The sequence below is a fragment of the Pithys albifrons genome, chromosome 12 (assembly GCF_047495875.1).
Source record: "Pithys albifrons albifrons isolate INPA30051 chromosome 12, PitAlb_v1, whole genome shotgun sequence".
Classification (NCBI taxonomy): Eukaryota; Metazoa; Chordata; class Aves; order Passeriformes; family Thamnophilidae; genus Pithys; species Pithys albifrons.
In genome coordinates, this window is record NC_092469.1 from 13,771,044 (window position 1) to 13,796,533 (window position 25,490).

At 46.6% G+C, this 25,490-nt stretch overlaps 1 protein-coding gene across 1 annotated transcript in view; it reads left to right on the plus strand.

Moving 5' to 3' along the window:
- CFDP1 (craniofacial development protein 1) overlaps positions 1-25,490 on the plus strand; it is a 62,840-nt gene that overhangs the window by 17,006 nt on the left and 20,344 nt on the right. Inside the window, exon 5 of the mRNA XM_071567731.1 lies at positions 877-981. Within this exon, the coding sequence (XP_071423832.1) occupies positions 877-981 (105 nt within the window). The remainder of the gene's footprint in view (positions 1-876; positions 982-25,490) is intronic.

Sequence of the window (25,490 nt, forward strand, 5' to 3'; positions counted from 1 at the left end):
GTGAGCTGTGGGTCAGGCTGCCCCTGTGCCCACAGAGCTGCAGGGCTCTGGAGGGAATCACAGGCTTGTGGTCCAAGGGAACAAAATTGTTAGTTTGGCAAGTTGGGGCATTTCATTTAGAGCTACTGAGAGTGTGAAAAGTGTTGCTGGAGGCAGGTCATGGTAAATGAGGAGGCTAAAGTAGCTGGGCTTTTCTAACAATTAATTATTGAGTGGTTTTCTAGAGATTCTTTCTCATGTTTGTAATTCATTCCCCACTGTAGATGCCATATTGATTTATAATTTTTTGAAGTTCAATATTTTGCACCCTCAGGGCCTCAAACAAAAATTAACTAGACAATAAGAATAAATTTCTGCATTCTGCCTCGTCAGAACTTTCTCTCCCATTCCCCTATGCCTGGAGCTGGTTTCTGTGCTCTAGTTTGGGTTGCAGCTGTTGCCAAGCCTGTGTGCCGTGGGCTGTGAGATGTGACAGAAGACCTGCCTCACTGACCAACAAATGAGGAAATCAGAAGCCCAATTAAGAGCCTGGAATTGCCCCCAGTGACCTGAGGAGAGCATTTAGTAGCTGCTAGTGAGACAGGCCTGCTTGAATGAATAAGAATTCCTGTTTGTTGGAAGAAAAAAAATCCCCTCCTCCTCCAGCTGCAATTAGCTCCTCTTTTCCTTTTTTCTGCCATGAACATAAGGGGTTTGTCTCTGGAATGAAATCTTAAAAAGAGGCACAATCTTCATCTTGCAACTGATGGAGGTGATCTCTGTGCAGGGGGTGTGGGGATTCTTGTACCTGTTTTTATGTTTTCTTGATGGATCTTTGGTTTTGCTCTTGAGTACAGCTCTTCCTTACCCTCTGGTTTGCCTGTTTTCATCCAACAGAGTGACTAAAGAAGTGGATGCAAACTCAAAAGAAGCTAAATCTTTTCTGAAGCAGCAAGAGAAACTGCAGTCAGCAGCCCCACCTTCCCTCCCGACAGTCTCAGGGTGAGTATGTGGTTTCCCTGCCCAGTGAGAAAGATGGCACTCGAGCCAGTAATACAGGCTCTGCAGTGTTCAATGGGTGTGTGTTTTCTATAGGAGTTCAGCAGGAGCAAGACTAGGCCTGGAAGGGGTGATGATTTGGGAGGGAAGTGAGGAAAGCAACCCATGACTTCCAGTGACTCACTTCGCATGTTCAGGATCAAATTTCTCAATCCCCATAAGTCCTTCATCCTAGTAAGGAAACAGTGGTTTAAATGTCTTGAGCAGCCTGATGAAACTGCAGGTAGCCAAGAACATGCCTGAGATTGCCTGCAGTTCTTTGGACAGATGCTTCTCAGGACTGTAAAAAGCCATGACAGGCTGGGCTGCTGCTTCTTACAAACTTTGGGTGAGCATTTACACGAGAGATGTTTCAGCCTCTTTGATGTTCTCTAATATCATTTTGATGTGGATTTGTCACTTTCTGTTCAAGCTGTAACACCTAATTCTGAGATTATCATAATGCTTGTCAAAGATACGAGGAGGTCGGGCCCTCTGTGTGTCTGACATGCCACTCTGGTTCTTGATGAGCTTGAGAGATCACCTGCTTCTTAGGAATAGAGGAGGTGCTTCTGTGTTCCAACAGTGATTTTTATTTAAGTCAGTTGTTTGCATTTATATTTGAAAGACATAAGCTGTGTAGTATTTGGTCACACAGAAACATTGCCCATCAAATAAATACATTGTCCTTCCATCTGCTGTAGATCAATTCTGCAGTATGAGTTAAGGCTGCCTTTCCCCAAGATACTGTTATTCAGTTGCTGCAGCTGGATTGTCACTCATTTTCCAGCTAAGTGTTGCATAGCTCATAGTTATCTCAGGGTAGTGAAAGCACAGTGTGCATGACCCTTGGCAGCTGCTGTTCCCTGAGTTGAATGAGGGCATAGATGAGCACAGTCTTGGTGCTGTTGTTCACACTGCACACGGCTTTGTCCCAGCAGAGCTCATTAATTGTAACCTAAGTGTCGTGGAGGGGGTTTTGTGCTGGAAAACTTGCCTTAGGGTTGGGCTGGCACTCTTTGTTCACTTTTGGTGGCCAGAAGTGGTTCGGGTGACAGGTGAAGCTTCTTGTTGTGTACAGTGCTGGTGGTCCCGTGTCCTCAAACCTGCCTTCCAGTTTCTCCAGTCACTGATCTGCTGCTCTAAGTGCACCAGATTTGGCAGCCCACTGGGAAAGCTCCATGAGCTATCCACCTTCCTGCTCTGCTGAGGTCCACGTTTCCTCCTGTGTCCTACAGGCCCAGGGAGGAGCTGGGTGGCCAGTGGGCCAGCACAGCCTGGTCATTACCAAGAGGCATGGCTGCTTGTGCTGGAGCTTGGATTGCCCAGGAGTGATAGCCAGAGCCCAGTTTGAGTTAATGCTGCAGGTAACTGAAGAATCCACATCAAATATGGAAAAAAAGGGAGTAAAAATCAATATAAGAAATAATGAGTTCAAGGACTCCTTTAACTTTTGTCTAGTGTGATTATTTTGGAAGCAGCTTAATTAGGTCATTGTTCAGCGTGCTGATGTGTGATGTCCTACTGGCAGTTGCTTGCCCAGAGCATGAGGTGACCTGGCTGTGGGGAAGGGAGGGGAAAAATCCCCTGGGCCTCTTCAGAGCAGCAAACCCTGATGCAGCACAGGCCTTTCACAACCTGCTACAGCACATCCTGGCTTTGTGCAGTGATCCTATGGCAGAGGTACAGCAGTGGTGTTTTGATCAACGTGTAGAATAGCCCAGTATTCTTGATGAGCGTGTGCCCTGTGCTCTGAGAGCACTCCAGGGAGTTTCCTACCTTGGGGTAGTACCCAGACTGATCTCTGAGACTGCCAGCAAACATGCTTGCTTTGGGCTTAGGAAGGTGCTTCCAGCTGGGAGCCAGCCAGGGTATTTTCAGGTGAGAAAATTACTAGCAGGCTTGTGGTGTTCCTTAAAGCCAGAGGCAAGCCCCTTATGTTAAGAAAGTTACAAAGGTCAGGTTTTAGACTTGAGCCAAGCTATAATCCAGGCCCTGCTGCTCTGGAGCAAAGAGCCATAAACTTCAGTGACATGCCAGAGCAGTGACTGGGGACTGACAGCCTGGCATAGCTTGACAGTTCTTTGCAGGTGTCCTCTGGCTACTTAAAATAAAAGTTTTGAGGGAGAGGGTGCATTTCTCCCTTGAGTATTACAGGATAGCCCCAGTCTGGGGCAGCATCACTACAAGGCAGTGAAAAACATGTGATTTTGGGATTCTCACTGTGCCTGTGAACACCCACTGTGCTGTGAGCCATTGTCAGCCCCCAGGAGCTTTGTCAGCTATTTAAAAAAAAAGCTTTGCCCTGTGTGCAGGGAATTCGAGCAGCTAAGAGTGGCCTCTCCATCTGGCTTTTCTTTCTTCACCTTGCAAGCAGCATGCATTATTTCTGGATGCCTCCAGCCTACCCTGCATTTATTTAATTTCCCTTCTCTAAACAGACAGAAGTAATCCAGGAAAGCAGCAGTCACAAAACCAAACATCCGGCTCCACGTCTCCATGGCACAAACCCTTGCAGCCTAACTGGTCCAGGGGAGGGGTTGTTTGGGGCTGAAAGTGCATTTCCTGAATGTGTTTAACATCCATACCGGATGTGCTATAAAAAGATAGATTTGTGCTTGTGAGGGACATGGGGGTGGTTGGAGGAGAATAACTTAAACACTTGGCTGTAATTAAAACCAGGAGTACAAAACAATCCACCCAGTTCTCTCAGCAGGCTTTGCTAGAAAGGTCAGAAGCTCTTGGTTCCCAGGGATGTGATGGTTTCCCAGCCTTCACGTTGTTCCCGTCATGTTCCCCCGTGACACCCAGCTAGGCAGTGTTCTGTGAGCAATGGATATCTGTTTGTTGGAGGAGTTTGGGGTTGTGATGCTCTGTTCTAGTTGTTTCTGTTGTGTTCTTGGGTTGTGTTAGGCTCTCACTGGTGACATCAGAGGTATCAGATGTGATGAAGGGACCCACTGATGCCTTCCCATTTGCTGCCCCAGTAAATGGGTGGAAGGCTCCCAGTGTTCAAAAACAGCCCTCCACCCATCCAGCTCAGCCTTCTTGCCTGTCTGTGTATTAGGGCTCATTCCTATCCTTAACCCCTGTTCCAGGGTGTTTTGGAGGCAGCAAGAGTAGCTCCTGTCTGTAAATGAAATGCATGACCTGATGGAGGGATCATTCAGCTCAGTGGGCATTCCTGGTGCTCCACAAGCCACTTTCTGCCTCCTCCCTGGGCCAGGCAGGACCTGTGAGCTGGGTCCATCATCCTCTGCACTAGTAATCCCATTTTGCAACCAGCATTTCATATTCAAAGGCTGTTAAAGCAACTGAATCTTCCAAGAGGCTTAGTGCAGCACAACTGTGCATGTGCCTGTGAGACACAGCAGGGGGTTGCTGGGAAAGCCCTGCTCGACTGGAGCCCTTGGGCAGGAGTAGCTGCGCTCTGCCCATCGGTCCTTGGCGCTTGCCAGAGCACAGCAGCATTCCAAAGGGAACAGTGCTGCTGTAGCAGTCCTGAAAATGAAAAAATGTACTTGGTGGATCTTATTTGAGATTCCGCTCTAGGCAGCTGTTTCTACGCAGCCTGAACAGGAGCCAGGAAGAAAAGGAGAGGTTTTTAACTGGCTTTGTTCTTGCCTTTGCTTATTACCGAAACCATTTGTAATTAAACGTGGACTTGCTCACTCAGCCCAGCTGTTGCTTCTGTTTGATCCTGCCTGAAATTACGGTGGTGGATGTGTGACCTCCTAGGCCTTTTCATGCCTTGTAGGCTGGTATAAACACAGGGTACAATTTGCCTTTGAAGTGAGCAGGCACCGGTCCCACGGAGTTCAGGAGCTGCTGTGCCTGCTGACCCCCAGGATGAGTTGGGTCTGCAAGCATTTGGACCCTGGTACAAGACCCAACAGGAAGAGGCACTGTAGGAAAGCTCTGACCCAGAGACACATACTTGCCCTGAACAAAGAAAGCCAGATAAACTCTAGCCTGTTCATGATGGATGCCTTCCTCCCTGAGCCTACAGTAGAGCCTTTCTCATGGACTGACCATTAAATGGTGAGAAAAGCTTCAGGCCTTTGGTTTTATAAGTCATTTACTCTGCTGCATGCTAATGTTAGAGTAGAGTGACTCCAGCAGCAAGATGTGTACATGTCTTGTTTCTGACCTTCAGTGTGCAGGAGGAGTCATTGTGCAGTCTTTGTGGAAGGATCGGGATTGTGGGAGAGCCTGGGGCCTGTTTGCAGCATCCTGACCTGTTAACTGTAATTTCTAAGCTAAGCTCCTTCTCCAGCCTGGCTCTTCCTAGGAGTTACTTTGCATCCAAAACCTTTTCCTGTAAAAGATGCTCTTTCTGTATAAGTTGGCTGGACCTAATTGGATTCTTTTGCTGTCATGACTCAATCTGGTTACTTGAGTTCATAGGTGTACACTGGTGAGGCAGGCACAGGGTCTCAGCTTCTGGAATACTCAGATGATCCAGAGCAAGTGCTGCAGCATTCACATGCCTCCAGGGAGCAGTTTCATTTCATAGCAATCCCATAAGCTTTTTTTTTCTTTAGAAAGCAGAAATTTACAGTCCAATTTCAGCTCAGCATCAACTGCAAACAGTAATTTAGCTAAAAGTTTTGCACATTTTTCTTGTACAAGCCTGAGTAAGGATGCAAATAAAGTAAGTAATAAAGACCTTTCATGGAGCTGGAGGTGAGTTTTTTTCAGTAGTCACTTAAGCACTTGAATATCTCTGTTCTTCTTAGTGAATTCAAGGCTTCTCATGTTTCTCCTGCTCTTCCCGTATTGTGCTCCAGAGAGTGCTGTTCTCCCAGATGGAGAGATCCAGCCTCTTGCACCATAGCCAAATGCCTGAATGTAGTAGCACATGACATATTTTTCTGTGAACAAGATGAGCCAGCTAGGGGCAATATTCCTTTGCCCTGGAGCTAGTTTTACTTATTTTCTATTCATACGCTTCGCTTGTGAAAGATTAAATGTGGCAGTAGCTGTTCCAAGTGAATAATTTCTCTTCAGGTCCTTTGTTGTTATTATTTTTATTTTAATTATTCATTGTTAGTGTCTCTCCACTGGTTTACAGGTATCCAGTCCTTGAGTCAATGTGGTGACAGGAGTGGGTGAGTTTTTGGAGGATCTTGATTTTATTTGCTAGGGGAACCAAAATAAATTACCCCGTGGGGCTGAGTGTGGAAAGGTGTTTGTATGTGTGGGGAAGGGCAGGTTTGTCATTAGGGAAAGTGATCTCTGGATCAGTGTTGAAGTGTTTTCATCAGCCATAGTAAATAAAATGCTGATTGCTGCACACTTGTAAATCATGCCCAACACCTTGTCCTCTGAACATCTGCTTCCCCTCTTGGAGTCAGCATGGAATTAGGTGTCCAGCATCACATGGGATCAGAGCCCGCAGCACTGAAGGGCCTGATCTCTGTCCAGTGCAGGTTTGGCACAGCAAGGGCACAGGTATGGGTTGCACAGCTGCGAAACCAAGTGAGGCTCTCCAAGCTGTGGCCTCACTGCTGTCAGCCCCTGTGCTGGGGACCTGACTGCTTCCTGCAGACAGGCTGGTCCGGGACTGCACTCACCTCGGACTGGGGTCAGAGAGCTCAGCCATGTTGGGTCTTTGCCTCTCTTCTGAACAGTTGGTTGCTCTTGAGCTTACGTTAAAACTTTTTCAATAAGAAACAGACCTCTGAGTGTGGGAAGCTTCATACTCACTCTCCCAGACTCAAAGCAAAACGTGCACTAAACATCCTTGTTTTAAACTAGTCTCTCAGGAGCAGTCCCTTCTTGTTCTCAGGCCAAATGAGTCAGTGCCTTCTCCCCCCACCTCTGTTTTGCAATGGGAATGAATGAGAAGTTTCAGCTCCATTCTGTGCTTTCCTGTGGCCCTGCTAGCATGCGTGTGGTTGTTTTTCCTTGGGGCAATGGCATCTTACTGGAAAGAAGTTTAGCAGTGCCTGTACAGCTCTGTGCCTTACTCCAGTCCTCTGTCTTGATGTGGCTAAGCTGGATCCCTGGGCTGGACTAACTGGGATCAGCTGTTTCTTTTTCTCGTCTCGTTGGAGGTTCAGCAGAATGGAATTTCAGCTATTTGAGGACTTACATCTCCAAAGCATCTGTCTTATAAAATGCAAACAACCCCCCACCAGTCTGGGGCCTTTGATAATTCCCCAATGAAAGTTATGGGGCAGTTTTCCCTTAGGGCAGTACAGGTTTTATGAGGCTTATTTTCATTTGCTTTCATCTCTTGAATCATGAGCATCTCTCTTTCTCCCTCTGTAAGAATGATTGAGGAAATTAACTGCTAATGGGGAACGAAGCCAGCTGTATTTTTATTCCAGATCCCTTGCAAAGTTGTATCTTCCCATGCTGAACTTGCTCTGGTTGGAGTGAGAGGTGAGAAGGGCACCCTTGCTTTATGGATAAAGCCTGGTATTGAAGTTGAATGCTGAGCTCCTGTTCCCAGCTGTGCCGTGCCTTGGGGGTGTGTTTACCGAGACTTGTTTCCACTCCTGTTTTATTTTGCTCTTATAGTGCTTCCTTGCATATTAACTGAGCTGTACCATGTCCCTTGAGTGTTTCCCCCATACCAGATGCTTGTGTTACATCCTCTTGCTTTCCCACACTCATGTTCCTCCCTTTTTCTCATGTCAAGGAGCAAGTTCAGCTGAATCATTCTTCATAAAATATGAACCAGCTAAGGCTGGAGTGGTAGTCAGAGAAGAGTGATGCTCCCTGCTCTCAGGCAGTCCTGTTGCCCCAGGCTTTTCACATAGTAGTGGCTTCATTCATGGAAAACCTCATACTAGTGGCCTCATTCATGGAAAATGAACACACCAATATTTTCCAGCATGTTTGTTAGCCAAAACTTTGATCCGCACTCTGTTGTTGTTGTCAGCCTTGTGCAGGACTATGTGCAGAAAACAGGCATGCCCAGGCTGGCTGGATTGATATGAAGATGTGAAGTCAAGCAATTAGGGTTATTTACCAACTAAAATACCAGCTTTCTCTCTTCTTGCCTGAAAGGAGATGTTGGTGTGACTCTGAACTGTTGAAAGGTGCTTGGTCTCTCTTCAGAGCTCCAACCTCTTCAGTTGGCAGCAACCTCTGCCACTGCTCTTCTGTTTTCTTCCAGAAAAAGCCCAAGAGAGGCTGAGCAAGTGTCTGCCCACGCCTTGGGGATTTTCTCTGCCATGAGGATGGTTAGGATGGCTGGAGTTCAACTGTCACTGTCCTGGTGTGGAGGTGGCAGAGCCCCCCCATTTTTTGCACTCCCTTTACTTATTCATGCCTGAAACCCTGAGCCTCAGGTGAACTGGTGCATGGTCTGAGCTGAAAGGGCACCTTAAACAAGCTCCAGTCTGTCTCAAGCTCTCCAGGGTGCTTTAATCCAGTCTGCCAAGCCACCGAGTGCTTTGTCTCGCTATCCAAGGAGTTTCAAAGCCTCACTAATGTGTTGGATTACAGCCCAGTCGTCTTTGCCCCGGAGCCTTTGCCGTAGTGCTTTTCAGAGAGCACACCGTCCTTGGGGCAGTTGCTGTGCAAAGGGACCCTCTGCAGAGGCAGATAACTGGTAATGTGTTGGCAGCAGATGTCCCTCTGGGTGTGCATGGACGTGTGTGACATGCTCTTGTACCCGCTGAGGTAGGAGTAGAGGGAACAGATTTGTTTGATGTTTCTGTTGGAGACCGCTCTTTTTTTCTGGTAATCCCAGGGGAAGATGCATTTTGTGCCCTCTCTTCTTATTATGGCGTCTGCTATTGATTCTTCCCTGTAAGGGTGGTGAGGCCCTGGCACAGGTTGCCCAAGGGAGGTGAGGCTGCCACATCCTTGTGAGTGTTCAAGGCCAGTGGGCTGGATGGGACTTGGAGCAACCTGGTCTAGTGGAAGGTGTCTCTGCCCATGGCAGGGGAATTGGAACTAGATGATCTTTATAAGATGTCTTCCAACCCGCACCATTCTAGGATTCTTTGATTATCAGCAAATAATAGTGGATATATATGAGTTTGATCTGACCTTGTGTAGCAGCTTTGATACCCTTTTGGGAGCTCATACTTGAGTGCTGTTGCTCTGAGCCTCCAGGCAGCCAGTGGACAATAGTGACGCCTGTTCATCGCTGGACTGCCTGACTGGAGAACAATGATGGCATTTCTTGAAGTAACAAGTCCTGGGCATGTGCAGAGTTGGGTTGGAACGCTTTATTTTTTTTTCCCTTTAAGCTGCAGGCTTGAGAGCAGCAGGGCTGTTTGCAGCACCCATGAATGTTAGCACAGAGAAAACTTGTACCTTTTGGAAAATACTGAAAGCAAGCAAATAGCTGGTTTTTAGATGCTTGCCTGTTTTGCCTTGTGTGGGTATATGTGTGCTGTGTGCCACCAGTATGTGTAGGGTGTTGGGAGATCAGCTGAGACACTTGTTTAGCAGCAAGGAGAGGGTTAAAGCGAGCCCGCAAAGGCTGGCTGATTGCAGCTCATGGCTTTCATAATGCAAAGCCTGTGGGAATTCAGCGGCTTCATCTCCCCTATCCCCCTCACCCCCCTTCCAGGCTGTTGGAGGCAGGATAACCTTCCTGACTCCTGCATCCCTGCCAGTCCCGCCTGCACAGGGAAGCTCTGCGAAAACCCAGCAGAGGCCTAAGTGTGTGAAAGATGAGATTATTAAACTTTCTTGGGAGAACACTGAAAGAGTCATTTTCCAGTGTGTCCGTGCTGTTCCCCTACGCTGTGTCTGGGATGCAGCGTCCCTGCCTCTTCATCTGTGACCTGCAGATTTCCCTTTGCAGGGCAGCTGAGGAAGCAGCTGGTACATACGATATCTCTGACTCTCTGGAGACTGGGATGTGGGGGTGTCCTTGGCTTTGCCGTAGGCTCTGGATGATGCACAGCAAGTCAGATAGGCCAGAAAAACACGAAGGTGGTTCAGCAGGGTTTGTGCAGCCCTCGGGATACTGACCTGTGCTGCAGCCAGCGCAGTTCTATGACATGAACCCTACAGCCAGAGGCTGCGTCTCAGTGTGTAACCTTTGGTATTAGAGAAGTGTTAAACAGACAATGCAGCCCAGGGCCTTTTGTTGTGCAGCGTCCTCTTTAAGGACAAGCACCATCACGGTGTTTTCCCTAATGTGTAAAATCCCTTCTCCCTCCCTGCTGATTGCAGTAACCCTTTGGAAAGCTGGAAGGGCTCTCTGTTTCCTTTCCTGCTCACATGCGTGCACTGGTGAGCCTCACCAGCACTGTTGGGCTGTTTGCATTGGGGGGGACTTTTTCCTACTTTCTCAAGTCAAAGAAGAGTGTGTAGCATTTGTTTTGGAAACAAAAACGCTTCTTGAGGATTACATGGCCTCTGCAAACAGATCAGCACAAACAGGTCATGTGCTTTAGACTGACTCTGAAGACTGTACAGGATAGCCATCTCCATCCTCACTTTTCATGGTGGTTGTTTTTAACAAGGACTCTTAAGAAACCTTTGAAGGAATGGTATGGCATCACCTTTAGTAGTCCTACAGGACACTCACAGTGCTTGGCATCTTTCTGCTGGTCACTGCTGTGATTGCAGAGCAGGGATTCAATCTTTTATGGGGGCAAAATATCAGCAGTCAGACAAATGGGGTAAATTTTTATCCTGACTTTTCTCCAAAGCCTTGGGGAGTAAAAGTTTATTGGTGAATATCAGTAAGAGGTTGTTAGTCGTAACTGTTGAGGGACACTACACTTCCACTTCCTTTGTTACAAACAAATGTCTTCTGGGAAAAAATTGCCTATTGCCTCCTTTCTTTAGCACTAGGTGAGCTGGTAGGTAGCACTGCTGTTACAAGGAGTGCTTTCCTGTCTCTGCATGGCACAGGGATTCTCTGGTCAATTTTTATACCTTCCATCCACAAACTGCCCTGCTCACCTTTGGACAGGTCGGCAGGCATTCATGCTGCTTTGTTCTCAGCTGCTAAATAGTCTTCAACAAGTATGGACTCAGTGGCACCTCTGGAGGAGCTTGGGAGGGACTGCATTGGCACCATAGACACCTGTAAACAAATAAATGAGTGGTGTCTCTGGCCATGGAATTTCTGGCCATATTTTTCCTTTAGGAGACAATGAGGTCACATTGACAGGACTGAGAACATAAATCCATGCAGGCCCTGCCACAGATTGTGGAAAACCTTGAGTGCAGTGTCCTGGGACTTAAAACCCAGACAGAAATTGGCATGTTCCCTAGATATGCTCATCTTTGTGCCAGTTTCTGCTTTCCTTGATGTATGACTGGCTGGGAGGGGGATTGGCTGGATATCAGTCATTCCAGGATTCATTTCTTGTATCAGACTTACAAACGGAGGGAGCCTGGGACAGTCCTGGAAACACCCAAGTAATGCTCCATCTAGGGCTCCCAAGGCAAGCTCTGCAACTGGCTTCTCCCATTTGCTGGGAACAGAACCCAAGCCTCTGCTGGGTGTAACTTTACTACAGGGCACAAGCCTGAAACAGAGACTTGGCAAGGCAAGCTGGATCATCCCAGCAATCCCATTCCCAGAGTGATGAGGAAAGCTTTGAGGGTGCCTGTACACTTGTTGGTGGATTGGCTTCATTGCTTACAGCTGGATGTAGTACATGGGAGGAGAAAAACCTTGACAATATGCATTTATTGCCACTACCTGCTCTGTAGGACACGTGGCTCCTGGAAAAAGATCTGAGCCTCTCATTCCATTGGAAGCCCCAAGAACTCAGTACCTGGAGATTCAGTGGGGTGAATCCTAAATCCTGCTTGTATGTTGAGATGGGGACCTCAATCAGCTTGTATACTTTTTAGCCAGTAAAAGAACAGTGTCCTGAGTCATGCTGGATTATTGGGAGTCAGATCTGTTCTTGAAATAGAGGAGAACCTTGAGTGGCATCATTTTGTCCACACTAGCAGACTAAACCATCAAACATCTCAGCCTGAAGTGGCTTTGGGCAGTATGTGCAGCTTTGGGCAGTGTGTGCAGCTGTGTTGGAACACAGCACCTCAGCATCTGCCTCAGCTCCTGCATGGCATGCAGAATGCTCACTAGCCAGCCCTGTGCCAAAACAGTGGCCTTTGTTTGGCCTTTCTGGTAAAGGATTGTAGCTAATTTTGAGTTGAATACCTCAATAAATAAAGAATCCTCCCTTTCTTTGAGGTTAATTAACTGCGGCAAGTAATTGTTGAACAAACTGAAACAGTTACAATTATGCCAGAACTTCCTAGAATACAGCAAATTGCTTGAGCTCTGCTATTGTGGGGTTTATTTAGGTGTCACTAGGCCATGGTAGTGTTTATGCCTGTTTAATTTGGAAGAGGTTGCTGCTGCCCCTCTTGCTCTCCAGTTCTCTCCAAGTGTCTGTCCCTGAATTTGAGGATGCACAGTGGCTGATTTGTGTCATTTACTGGCTTGACCAAGGGCAAACTCTTGAGCTGTATAGCTGTGAGTGATTCATCTTTCCTCCTCATCCATGGAGATAAATGTCAGGGTGGATGTCAGCTGTCTGGCTGATGCATGAGTGAATCTGTTTTTGTATGTGCATCTTGAGCAGAAAGTACATGCATGAATTTTTTACTGTTTGTGATAAACCTGGAAATGCAGATTGTGTTGGAGGAAAAGGCCTCTTAGTTTTAAATATTGATACCAATGTAACAAGGCTGTGGCAATCTGGGAGCCTTGAAGCATTAGCTCAGAGATTATGCTGAATTCCTTGGGGAATTCAGTGGTGTGCAAAATAAAAGAAAGGGCTTTGCAAAGTGATAATATGCTTCAGATGGAGAAATAACGGACAGGATCCTCTTAGGTCCACAGGCTCTGGGGCTGAAAATAGGAAAGGAAAGATTCAGGCTGAGTCTTCGGAAGAGGCCCCTGACAGAGTTCTTTGTTTATTTTGATCTTAATTGTAACTGGAAAAAAAAGCAGCTACCCCAAAACCCATATGCCTATGGGTTGATTGCTGTGGAGGAGATGAAGACCCTGTTCCTTGGAAACGCTCATGGAATGGAGAGTTGAGTGTAGTGGGTCATTGTCATCTCTAGAGCCTCGATTTGTAGAGTACCGAGTACTTCTGTGTGGTTCTTCAGCAGCTAATCAAGTTGAACAGTTATCCAGAAGGAATGCTGAGGGCTGAGAAACTTCGTAAAGTAACTTTAAGTGTTCTCATTCACTCCAGTCCGTTTAGGACTTTGAGCCACGTGTTGGCATTCGTGTGTGTGCAGGTGCCTTTTCCCCATCGCCCCTTGTGAATAAACTGCAACAGACCCACGGCCCCTGAGCTGGCTCCCCTCAGGGCATACCTGCCAGTCCTCAGAGGGCTTACCAGCAAAGCATAGCTCTGTGCAGGATGAGCTCTGCTGCTTCCAAATCCACCCTGGCTTTGTGCCTTCCTGTGCCTGGTCTAATCGGCTCTCCCCAAGTGGGATTTGCTGGGCAGTGCCTGTTGAGACAAGCAGGCTGGTTGTGTAGCAAGTGCAGGTCTGGCACTTTGGGCATTGAAGCCTCTTTGCTGCTGTCAAGGTGGGGAGCTGACTGTAGGATACTTTCTGTGTCTCAGTGCTGGGGTTTATGTTAACTGGATGTAACTATTGTGGTCTACAGCACAACTAGTAGTCACAGTTACTTAATTTTTGCAGGTGGTTCCAGTGTAGGGTATAGCTCTTGTGAGAAATGTTCAAAACTTTCAACATACAGGGATGGTTATTGATGAGGGCAGCAGAGAACATCTCAGCACAACTGGGACTCCTGTGGGCAAGGTAAAGCTGTGCAGGAGGGAATGCATCAGCGAGCAATATGGGAGCACATTTTTATGAGTTAGCGTTGCCTACAGTCAGCCTGGTAGAGTTTGAGAACCTCAGCATGTTTAGTTGGTAAAGGAAAAGCAAGCTTATAAAAATTTAGGATAACTATCCTCATGTAAAAAGCAAACCCTGATGAGAGGCTGCCTGGGACAGGGAGGGCAATGATAACCTGTAATTCAACTGAAGTTTTGCTGAATGTGGAGAGAGTAAACGAGAGGAAGTGATTTTTCTCTGCCAAGTCCTTTATTGATACATAAAAGCTTTTCATGGCTACTTGCAAAGGATACTGTTAGCAGAGTGGTCCTGTGCATGACACTTCATTCAGGCTGAGGCTCTGCTGCAGCGTCAGCCAGACGGTCTTGTGTTCCCACTATTCCTCTTGCATCTATGGTCATTGGAGCTTTTTGCTGAGCTATTTCAGTGCACTTAGCTGAAACTAGCCTGACTGCCAGCACTGCAGCTAAACCAGCCCTGCAACAGCTGAGTGCTGGAGCCAATGTCATGGAAGACATGGATGGGATTTAAATAGTGAAGGAACTTCATTCTCAGTTAAGGAACTTAATCTTTTCCAAACAAGATTGATTTCTTGAGGCAGAAAAGGTGCACCAAAGAAGGTCCATTGGATGCTTTCTTTTCTTACATGTATGCTCTTGGGCAGCAGTATAGAGGCAGGTTTCTGGGTAAAACAGGCCCTTTGGACAATGACTTGCTGTATCTCCTGTTTTGAAAGCTGCTCTGTGTGTATGTGGGTTAAGGTTACTGTTAGGTTAGCATCATCTTTTCTTGCACAGAGCTGAAAGAAAAGATGGTTCATGTCCCAGCAGAGCATTGCTGGACTCACATACACACACACACGCAACTGCTGGTGCCCTTGGTCTTTGCAGTCAGAGCTCACTCACACCTATGACATCATGATACCGTTTTCTTCAGCATTTTAATTAAACTTGAATTCCATATGTTCCTTTCCACATTTCTTCAAAGGTCTTATGTTTGCCCTTTCCCCCCACTTCAGCTTTCCCTGGAAGATTAGAGCCTGCTAGAAAACATAGAGCACATTGTGAAGTCCAAAGCAAAAGCTGACTCAGCGATCCTTCCCATTTAGGCTGCCACTGTTCATGGAACAGGAGGTTAGCCTTAAAATACTTCTGCCAAAAAATACTGCTGCCCATTTTATTAGCTGTTGCTATGTCCTTTAACTTAGTTTTGTAGAGAATGTAGGGGTTTTAAAAATGTAGTTTACCTGTGCCTTAACAACACGGAAAAGAGGATTTTCTTTTCATATACTGGAATAATTCTGATCTTTTTGTTAGAAGTGTTTAACATCTCTTTTCTAGATCTCTGGAGAAGGACTCTGCCCTAGGCAGAGCCCACGTTGCTAGCAGCTGTCATCCCTATCCTTAAAGGATTTCAGTTCATGCAAACTGACATGGGAGCTGCTGTGTGTAAGTGAACGGGCAGGCCTTGCTTACAATGGGAATGTTTTCACAGGTTCAGGCCCACCTGTGGTCCTGTAGATCAGGTCATTTTCTGCCCCACAGGATTTCTCCAGGTTGTGCTTGGATCTGCAAAGAGCCCCCAACCAGCTTTCTGCTGAGGACTGTTTCAGTTCCTGGAAGTGGGTTTGTTTCTGGAGCTGTCAAACTTAGTTCCTGCTAGGAATTGTCAGGATGCATCACTGCTCTCTCTTGAGGGAGAGGGGGCACAGATGTGGTGCTGAGTGTGTCCCTTTAGAGCAGGCACAGGGTAGTACAGGAGTAAAAAGCCTTCCTTACCATTCCCATTATCCTTACTACCTGGAGCAGATCTGTTCATGACCTTGAAGCAGAGTGGTGTCAGGACCTGATCCATGTGTCCGAGTGTGACCTCCCCAGTGTGTATGAACCTGGATGCAAACACAGCACAAGTGCAGGAGGAACCACTAGTGAGTTGCTGCTACATCGTTCCTGTTTTCTCCATAAAGCAATCAGTGACAACTTGGGGTGATATTCCAGAGAGAAAGTGGGTTTTGAGGAGGGAGCTGGCCAGATAGCAGTGCTTTGCATGACAGTGGTGGGAACTGTGGGTGTCTGTTGTTCCCAGGAATATGCTCAAGTGCCCTTTTTCCACTGGGGTATTAAGAACTTACGCAGGCTCGGCCTAGTTTCATTAATGGATTTAAAACAGGTTTTGGCAGAAGACAGCCAGACACATCAGGAGTGGAACAGAAAATATTCTTCTTGAGTCCAAGAGCCTGGAAACTGCCTCTCACACCAAGTAAAGCAAGTGACAAATGCTGTTCTTGTTGTAATCTGAATTCGTTCTCTTTTCTCTCTCCACAACATCCATCGTGTGCATGAGTTCATAGGCTATTTATTAGCAAATTTAAAGCCACAGGCACAAAACTGTTGTGGAGTCACCCTGAGGCCTCTGCACTATGGAAGGAGTGTGTTGCATTAAAAGATACTTACCAAAGCAGCTGAATTCAGTCTCTTGATTGCTTTGGCTACAGCTCCAGGTACTTATTCATGCTTTTCCTTTTAACCCTGATTTCTTCTCCAGTCTGATCTGCATTTTTGACAGGTGATTATTATCACTGAAAGACCTGACAGTTGTGGTAGTCTCAAGTGCTGCAGAAGTCCTGATGCTGTTTGTAATGCATGCAGGTTGTCTTTGGATATTTGGAAGGAAAGGCTGTAGGAAACTTGCACAATAAGAAGCTTGTCTGTGCTGCGAGCAGGACAGCTGAGCATTGCTCTGTTGGGGCAGGACTTACTCTGGTCCCAGAGCAACCCTAAAATCACAAGGTGTCCTGGACCTCAATGGGGAACAGTCCTGGTTGTGGAACCTGGAGCAAAGTGAGGCCGATGACAACTAAACAACTTCCATGGGTGTTTTCAGCACTTCCTTGGCTCTGTCGTTAGAGGTGAGTACCTCTCTCTCAGCTTGTGCTTCTCATGGCTGGGCCTCCCCAGGGTCAGGGTAGATTGGTGACCCAGCTTCTGGGTTTGTTTTTCACAGCAGGTGCCTCTTACAATCTTGTTAGTAGGCAAGCTGTGACCTGTCTCTGTCCAAAGAGAAGCTTGTCAGCATCAGACCCAAACCCAGGCTGTCACTGTGCAAATACCTTCCCTCTGTGCTGGAAGACTGTAGGGATGCTCAGACTGGCTGCTCAGGATGTCTCAGTTAAGCCATGTTCCAAGTTGGGATAACTCTACTGCCTAAATGCTTGTGGTACTTCAAGATATGTTGATGGGAAGTAGAATATTCTTAGCATTGTAGAATTGGAAGGGATCTAAATGGATCATCTAGTCAAACCCCACTGCCATGGGATTGCTCCAAGCTCTGTCCAACCTGGCCTTGAACAATTCCGGGAATGGGACATCCACAGTTTCTCCAGACAAGCTGTGCCAGTGCTTTGCCACCCTCACAGTGAGGAATTTCTTTCTATTATCTAACCTACACCTCCTTTCCTTCAGTTTCAAGCCGTTGTCCTATGTCCTGTCACTATCTGCCCATTCACATGATGGACAGTGAGAGTCCTGGTGCAAAGCCTTACTTGCAAGGACTGAACAACTGTATAGGATGAAATTAATTCCATGGAGAGCCCTATTTTCAACTTCTTAACATACAAAATTCTTTGTAGCTGCAGTTTGGCAAGGTCCTCCCTCTTGCAGCAAGGGCCACTCTTCCTAGAGTGACTAGTGCTAGAACAGGTTTATCCTATTTTTACTGAGCTGCAAATGTTGTTTTTCTAACATGCTGTGACTCTGCTTGTTTCCCCACCCCTTTGACTCCATCTGTACACTTCAAAATAGAAGGAGGAAGAGGGCAGAGAAAGAACAAAGGCTCATAACACAAATGGAAGGAAACTAGGGAAATTCAGGAGGAAACGGACAGTGAGAAATACAAAAAGATCCAGCTGCGCTGAATGCTTGGGGTGTGAGTGCACAGGGATGCTTTCTGCTTGTGTTCACAGCTCAAGACCTGCATTGTGGAGCTGAACTTTCCTTTGAGTCAGTGACCTATTCAGACACCTAACAATGTCCATTATGTGCAGTCAGCTTGTTTATGCCCAGTGCAGGGCTTTTGTACCTTTTTCCATGTACAATAAAACTACTTACAAAGTGGCCAGGCCAAGCTCAGTTTTGCTGTGTGAGCACTTGACCATCAGCTTTCAGCAAGATCTTGTAAATTCAAAAAGATTTAAGGGCACAAACTGATGACAAGGTGCTCAAGAAGAACATCTGCTGATGAAAACACTGTTCTTAGGTGACTGATAGCAAATGTCTCTTTTATTTGAAGGATAGGGAAAGGGGAAAGAGGTATCTAGAGTTAGGTCCTGACACTCTGGGATTGTAGTGATTAAAGTCATACCATGAGGCAGCCTGAAGAGGTAAGACTAGAACAGTGCTGAGGTTTGATGGCAGCATGGGACCGGCCTGGCAGCAATGCTCCTGCCTCACTTCAGGGTAAGACCAGTGGAGAGGAGAAACCTTGGAAGCTGGGGGAGAACAGCTCTGCTGTGGAGACCCAACCAGTGCATTGTGGCCTTCATCCTTGCTGCAGAGTAAGTGGGGCTGTCAGCCTGTGGCAGAGCTGTGCTTAGATTTGTTCTGCAGCTGCAGAGAAACCAGCTGGCCCATGTTTAGCGTATGAGGGGATCCCCTGAGAGGCTTTGTGTGCTCTCTGTGGAGTTCAGGGCAGCAGCTGCAGAAGTACCTGAGTGTACTCTGCAACAGAGGTACCCTCTGTGACCTTGGGCAGCCCAAGGTTTTAGCCCTGTTACTTGGAAACAGCTCCCACCTCCACTACAAAACACAACACGTGTTGTTGGATCACATGATGGTTCTGATTAATAGGAGAGATGAGGTACAGCTTTTGGAGTAAGAAAGAATCATGACTTCACCCTAGCCTGTAGTTTTCAGCACAAGGATGGAACTCTCAGTTGAAGGACATGCTCTTTAACCCAGCCCACGAAGAAGCAGCTGTAAGGAGTGACTGAAAGAGCTGGAGCTAGAAATAAGGTATATATTCATGGTGAGAATTTGAGCACTGGAGCAAGTCTGTGCAAGCACTGGTGCTTTCTCCTATTTAAAGAGAGAAAGCATTTTGGCAACTTGCTTGTTCTGTATTATGCCCTTGTTTAACCACCACTCATTCAGTTAATGCCACTTAGCAGCTTTTAAGACATTTCTTTAGGGGAAAAAAATGAATTCTACACATTCAGGAAACATCTGTCATCACTGGGAGCAGAAACTGTAGTTAACGTGGTCCCTGGAGCATGTGGGAGAGCTCCAGTTCATTACTGCCTCTCTGCAGTCACTTCTCAGAGAACAGAGCTGGCTGTGAAGGTGAAGAAGGCTTTTACAACATTGCCCTACGTCTAGAAAAAAAACCTGAGGAGTGCCTCTTTGTAGCCTTGAATGTGTGCACAGCACATGACACATGAGGAGTGTTTTTATTCATGTTTGTTTTCAGGAAATTGTGTTGCTTTGTAAGCTGAACCCTTTTAACTGTCTTAAATTTGGCACCCTACAAGTTGGGCTTTAGCAGGCACTTCTGGAAGTTATCAGTCTGAGCTGTATTTTCCTGAGTCAGATCCTTGCAGTAAGAACTGAGGAATGGAGTATTTAAATGGAAAAAAAAGTAGAAGCTACAGTGCAGCTAGATAATGTCAATCTTGTCGTTGCTTTTAATATTCATTGCCAGGCACAGCGATCTCACTATGTCAGTTTTAAGTTAAGCAACCCTTAGTCCTAGTCAGCTTCTGTCTATGTACATGAAAGGGATGACTGAGCCCACAGCTGCTAAAGGCATCTCTCAATTACTTATATTTCACTAGGTATTTAAAGATTAGGTTGGGGTGTAGAGGATGAAAGGGTTTTTCTTTATCTCTTAATAAGAAACTTGTATTTGCAGATATGAAAAAGACCAAAGACTGAAGTGTCTAACATGCTCCTCTTTTCCCTGCTGCTTCCTCTGAATGGTGTGGGGGTAGGGAACCATGTGGAGATCCAACAGGGAATAAAACAATGTTCCTCTTGGTCTGCTGCTTACCACAGCCCAGCCCCATTTCCCAAAATTGATGGGTAAGGATGTGCTGTGCTGGAGTTCTCATGACATAGCCTTGCTTGCAATGCAGGAGACTCAGCAACGTACAGGGAGTTAAATACATGGGGCTTTGCAGGCTTTAAACATGAACAGCAAAGGGGAGGATGTAATGTGAGAAGCACTGAAAGATTCCTGTAGTGTCCTGCTTTTGCTGTCTCCACTGACTGTCAAACACTTTTTGGGAAAAGGACCTTCATTAGCCTTGTTGTGCTCCAGCCCTTCAATCAAAAAAATAGTCATCGTTGAACTCTCCATAAAATTATCTGGCAAAATCAGAGAGCAACAAATTAACTTTGTCCTAAACTAAGAGAAAGAAGCAGGGGAAAAAGTCCTGGAGAAAGTCTTCCAGCTGCCTCTGTTTCAAATGCTGTGAAGATGGTCAAAAGGCATGGATGCCAGTGTAAAAGAAAGCCAGCAGCTTTCATGTCCCCTCTGAGGCAGACACATGTGGCAGGAACAAAGATGCTCCCCTTGGTGCAGCTGCATGATCTCAGGAATGAGTAGTGTACAGACTGTTACACCAATGTGTGCTCAGGACAGGCGTGTGAGCAGTTCCCACATGGCCTTCTCCAGAGCAGCCTGAAACCACGTTTAACGTCGTCCTGCTCATCTGTGTGTCGGCGGGTTGAAACAGGTGATGAAGTTGCTTCAAGAGGATTTGATGGTGAGTGGGTTGTGTGTGATGTAACAGGCATAATGATATCTTGGGGTGCTTGCTTTGTTAGTAGCTTAACTGGACATGGAAAGCTCTGACTTTGTGATCCATAGACTTGGAGGTGTAGGGGAGAGCTGGGCACGCAGACCCAGCACTCTGTATCACCTGATGCACATGATGTGGATGAGGAGGATGTGGGGAGCTCCAGCCCCAGCAAGGGCAGTGTGTCTGGAGGGTAGTGAAGGTGCCAAGCAACCCAGCACAGTGCTTGCTGCTCTGGAACAGCAGAGTGAACCCATGCTGCTGGTGTGCTCCAAGCCAGCTTGGCTTTTCCATGTGGCTCTGGGTGCAGCCACTCCATGCAGGGTGAAGGCCATGGGGAAACCCTGCAGCTAAAAGTGCCCTTTGCTATTTCTCTGATCTTGCCTTCAGGCCCTGAGGCTGTTACAACCGGATAAGCTAAAAAAGCAAAGGAATCAAGGCACAGCAACGAAAATCCCTGATCTGGATTAGACACGCAGCTGAGTTACTGGCAGTCTCACAGCACAGACAGGCTTTCTCAGCCAAGCTGCGCATGCAGGTAGCATACAGTCCAAAGGGAAAAAGGGCAAGGTGAAGAGGAGGTGATCCTGGTAGCTGAGAATAGCCAGGACCCAGTACACCCTGGCTCTCCTTAGCTCTGCCTTTGAGTTTGCTGTGTGGCTTCATCTCTGCCTACTGTTGTTCTCTCCCCCAGGTTGTAGGATGTGCCTCACACCTGCCGAGGGCTGAGGGGTTGTGTCTGCCCTCTTCTGAAGTGTAGCATTGTTCCTTACAGTGCTTTAACCCTGAGAGTTACTACCTCCAAGTCACCTTTCCTGGTATAAACCAACATCACCTGTAATTTTGGTCCCTCTGCTCATCTGTTTGTGCCCCAACAGTCCCTTGCTGCTCCTGAGTTTGAAAGTACTTGATACTTCACACCTTTATCTCAATCAAATGTGCAAGGTCAGGAAGCCAGCAGGGAAATTCTGCCTCAACTCAAAGCAGAGGAAAGAGGCAAAATAAACATTTGCCTTCTGAAGTGGCTACTTGGGGCTCTACTGATGCAGACATTCCATCTGCTCTGTTCTCTATGGAGTTGAGCATAGCAGGGTCTACTCAGGTAAGCATCACCCCACCTGGGAAATGTTCCTGTAGGATTTTGCTGTGAGGGAGAAGAAAACTGAAGGGGTTTTTTTGTTCATAGCCTCAGAATCCTGCTTCTAAGTGGTGCCTTTAGGCATATATTTAAATGGCAAAAGCTGTCAGTTTTTCTTCTGTCACAATTTATTCTTCTTGTTCCGCATTCAGGCAAGGATACACTGAAAAATGGTTGTCTCTAGTGGCAGCTTCACTCCACAGTCTTTTTCCATTCAGAATTGGTCTTGTTTAACTCTGCTGCTGAAAAAGGGCATTCAGGCAGTCTTGCTTTGCTTTTGTTCACTCTGTGCAGAGTCAACATGGCAATGATAAGAACAGAAAATAAGCTTCAATTTCTCTTTGCACGTTGTCACCAAGCTGGCTTATCAGGCTTTGAGCATCTTTGTGTTCTCCTAGTTCTTCAATGCCGGAGAGTAAATCGGAGTCCCCGGGGTAAGTGTCAGCCTGCAGAGATGTTTGTGGTAACCCACAAGCGAGCAGGAACCTTAATTTGACATGCAGACCCTTTCCTCTTGCCTCCCTGCTGTGTTGTTAGTTGTTCAGGTTGTGTCACCAGAACGATTTTCTGAAACCTCTGTGGTTTCTGTTCTGTCGATGCTGATGGGCCGGTTTCATACCCTGCTTTTGCTGTTTCTTGTAGGATTACACTTGTAACCCCGTTTTTCTGCAGGATAACATTACACTACACCTCATCCAGAACAGAGGATTTTAGAGGGTCATTCACATGGTCATTCAGAGTCCTTGGGCAGTTTAACCCTTTAGTCTTCCTGTTCACACTGTTAAAGAGACTTGGTGAAATGCACTGATTTAGTGGTACAAACCTTTCCATCAGACTCTCCAGGCTGGGTTGTGGACAACAGCTCTATTCTCAACCAACAGGCACAAGCCTATTGTTGCAAATCGAGTGAGGCAGTGTCACAGTGGATTGACTGTGGGAGTGGGCGACACCAGCTTTGAATGAACTGCCAAGTCTTCAAATACTTGGCAAGTTTTCCTTCTAGTGCTCAGGTCCTGGGGGAAAGCAATCATGTAAAAGCCTCAGCTTTGGAGCAAGGAAGAGAAAGTTTCTACCGCTAATGGCTGGAAAGAAAAGACATCCACTCTGGTTGGCTTAGCCTAGGGTAGGAAACTAGGAGGCAAATTAATGGTGCTTCTGATATTCTTCCTTTTCTACAACGCCTGGCTTTGAAACTAACGTCGACTGGAGGGGGTGTGGAGGCTGACTCATGGCTTTTGAACACTGGGGTTGGCAGCTCTAGAGAAGAGCTCCCATGTGCTCCTGGTTACAGTGATGCCCATGTGCCTGTGAAATCTGGGTGTGTGCTCTGGTTCACAGCAGTGCTTGTTACCAGCATGTGGCTGGGTGTAGGTGGCCTGCCCTCACTGTGATTTGGCAGGTACTAATACATCAACACTGTGCAAATCTGCCTTTAGTTAGCTCCTTCCTCCTCCCAGATGTATGGCAGTGCATGTGGGGTTTAGGTATTTGGAGCTGCAAAGGGAGTTCCTGCTGGAGGATTATATCTCACCCTGGTTTAATTACATGCTCAGAGACAAGACTTTTTATTGAAATAGTTGGAGGTTTTTCTTTTGCCTTCTGAGTCTATCCAGCCCCCCTCTAGTCTAAAACAATTGTTTATTATCAAGGATATTACTGTCCTGATTGGGTTAAAACTGCTGGGTGACTTTTAGGTGCATTCCTGTCTTACCAGTTAAAGAAAGAGCAGATCATCTGGCTTGATGTAATAGCAGAAGTGGAGGAAATCTGATGGTGGTGCATTTTTCTCTTTTTTTTTCTCTGCAGTGATCTTTAGCTCAGAGGAGCACATATCTGCTAATTGACTATTAAACAAGATTGCTTGCTGAGGTGCACTGGCTTGCCGTTGCAATCCTTTAAGGAATAAGCCTCTGATCAGCTGCACATAGAGCTCTTAAACATAATCTGCCTAATGACTGGAGGGCTTTGACCTTCTGCTGTTAAGGTGCCAATGTTTTGGGTTATAAACCAAACCTTTGGGGTGGGGGGCCGAGAAGGGGTGGGGTTTTTTTCTGAAATGGTAATATTGCAAACAACAAAGGCTGCTTTTTAATCTCAAAAGCAAGACTTGGAAGCAACACAGAGTCAGTCTAGAGATAAGTCTCTTTTAGCTCAAGATTTCTAGGATTGTGCACATGTTACCACATGCCCAGACCACCGTTTAGACACTACCTGGCCACAGAGCCTTTGTCCCAGTTGCTGTGCATGCAAATAGTGCGTGTTTGCGTGTGTTTACCCAGTTTGGAAAAATTTGAGCCCTGAGGGATTCAAACTTCCTTTTGTGTTATGAAATGGGCATGCTGAGAGCCAGCTAAAGCAACACTTGCTGCCTGCTTTGTGGACACTGCAGGCTCTGGAAAGAGTTTGGAGCCCATGCACCCAGTGTTTGAGGAGGAATGGTTAGTCCTATTGCTTGTGAGGATTCCCACTGCCATTTTAAAGAGCTGTGCTGACAGAGTCCAGAGGGAATCCCAACCCAGGCCTGAATGATACCAGCAGCTTGGGGTCACAGTCAGAAAGGGCTGGACAAAAGGAGGGGCAAGCTGCAATCAGAAGCAGACAGGCTCTTTTCCTCTTCAAATCTCTGCTTTGTTCAGCCTGGCCAGCCGCTGGCACCATCCTCCTCCACAAGCACGGATGCAGGGCAGGAATGTTCCCTGTCATGGCACGTGTGGGGTACTCTCCCCAGGGCGTGGGGAGGGCACAGATTACTTGGATGCTTTCCAGTCCCATTTCCCCCCAACCAGCTGGTTGATATACATCATCCTAAGCCTTAATATTGTGTGGCAGGAGGGTAGAAATGGGAAGGGGGACAAGATTCATGCTTGCTCTGCTGTTTTAGAGTAAATGCTGCAGGAGCAGTTGGTATTTCATTGCTGATATTAAACCTGGATGTGGGGAGAGAAGGGTAAATGTGTCTTAAGACCAAACACCTGCCTCTGACAAATAATCCACTAGAGACCCTGCAGTAATTTTGTAAATCACAAGCACATTTTCAGCCTTCCCAGAAATGTGCACTTCTAAGTGCTAGCCCTCAAATAGCCTAAATTACTGATCCAGCAGATTAATCTATAAATTGAGGTAGGTTTAGAATTGCCATTGGAAAACAATATTTAGTTAATGGTATCTAGTGGTCTCCGTCTCTTGGTGTTCTGGCATGACAAAAAAAGCAGCTTCTTGTTTGTGTTATACTGAAATATATTGTAGGAAGGCTGTTTGAATGGGGTCTCTCTGACCTCTCAAACACATGTCTGTGAGAGAGGGGGATTCTGCATGTAGTGGTGCTGTGAACAAAGTGGGAGACTCTGACATGAGTGGAGCCTCAAAATCTAACCCGCCTGGTTTTCTGCCTATCTCTTCCTTTTTAACTCCAGACACTTGTAATCAGAGGATATTGAAGGTTTATTGGATTGCTCATAACAAAACCTCAAAGCAGGGCTCAGCAGTGTGTTTCTGTTGTAACCTGAAGTAAAGCTGCTCTGGGCATGTTCCAGTGAGATGAGTCAAGTTGCCACCTCTTTCTAAGGTGACATTACAGGATGTCTGTTTGCAGACTTTGCCCTTTTATTTGGGAGGGGAGAGGAGGGAGTCAGTTTCCTTTGCAGCAGCAAAAGCAAAATAGGCTTTTAATAAAGCTTAAATTCTGCAGCTGCTGGCTAAGTTTAAAAAAGAAGTGCTGGCACTCCATCCTCCTGGAGATGAGCCTTTTCCAGCTCTCTGCCATGACCC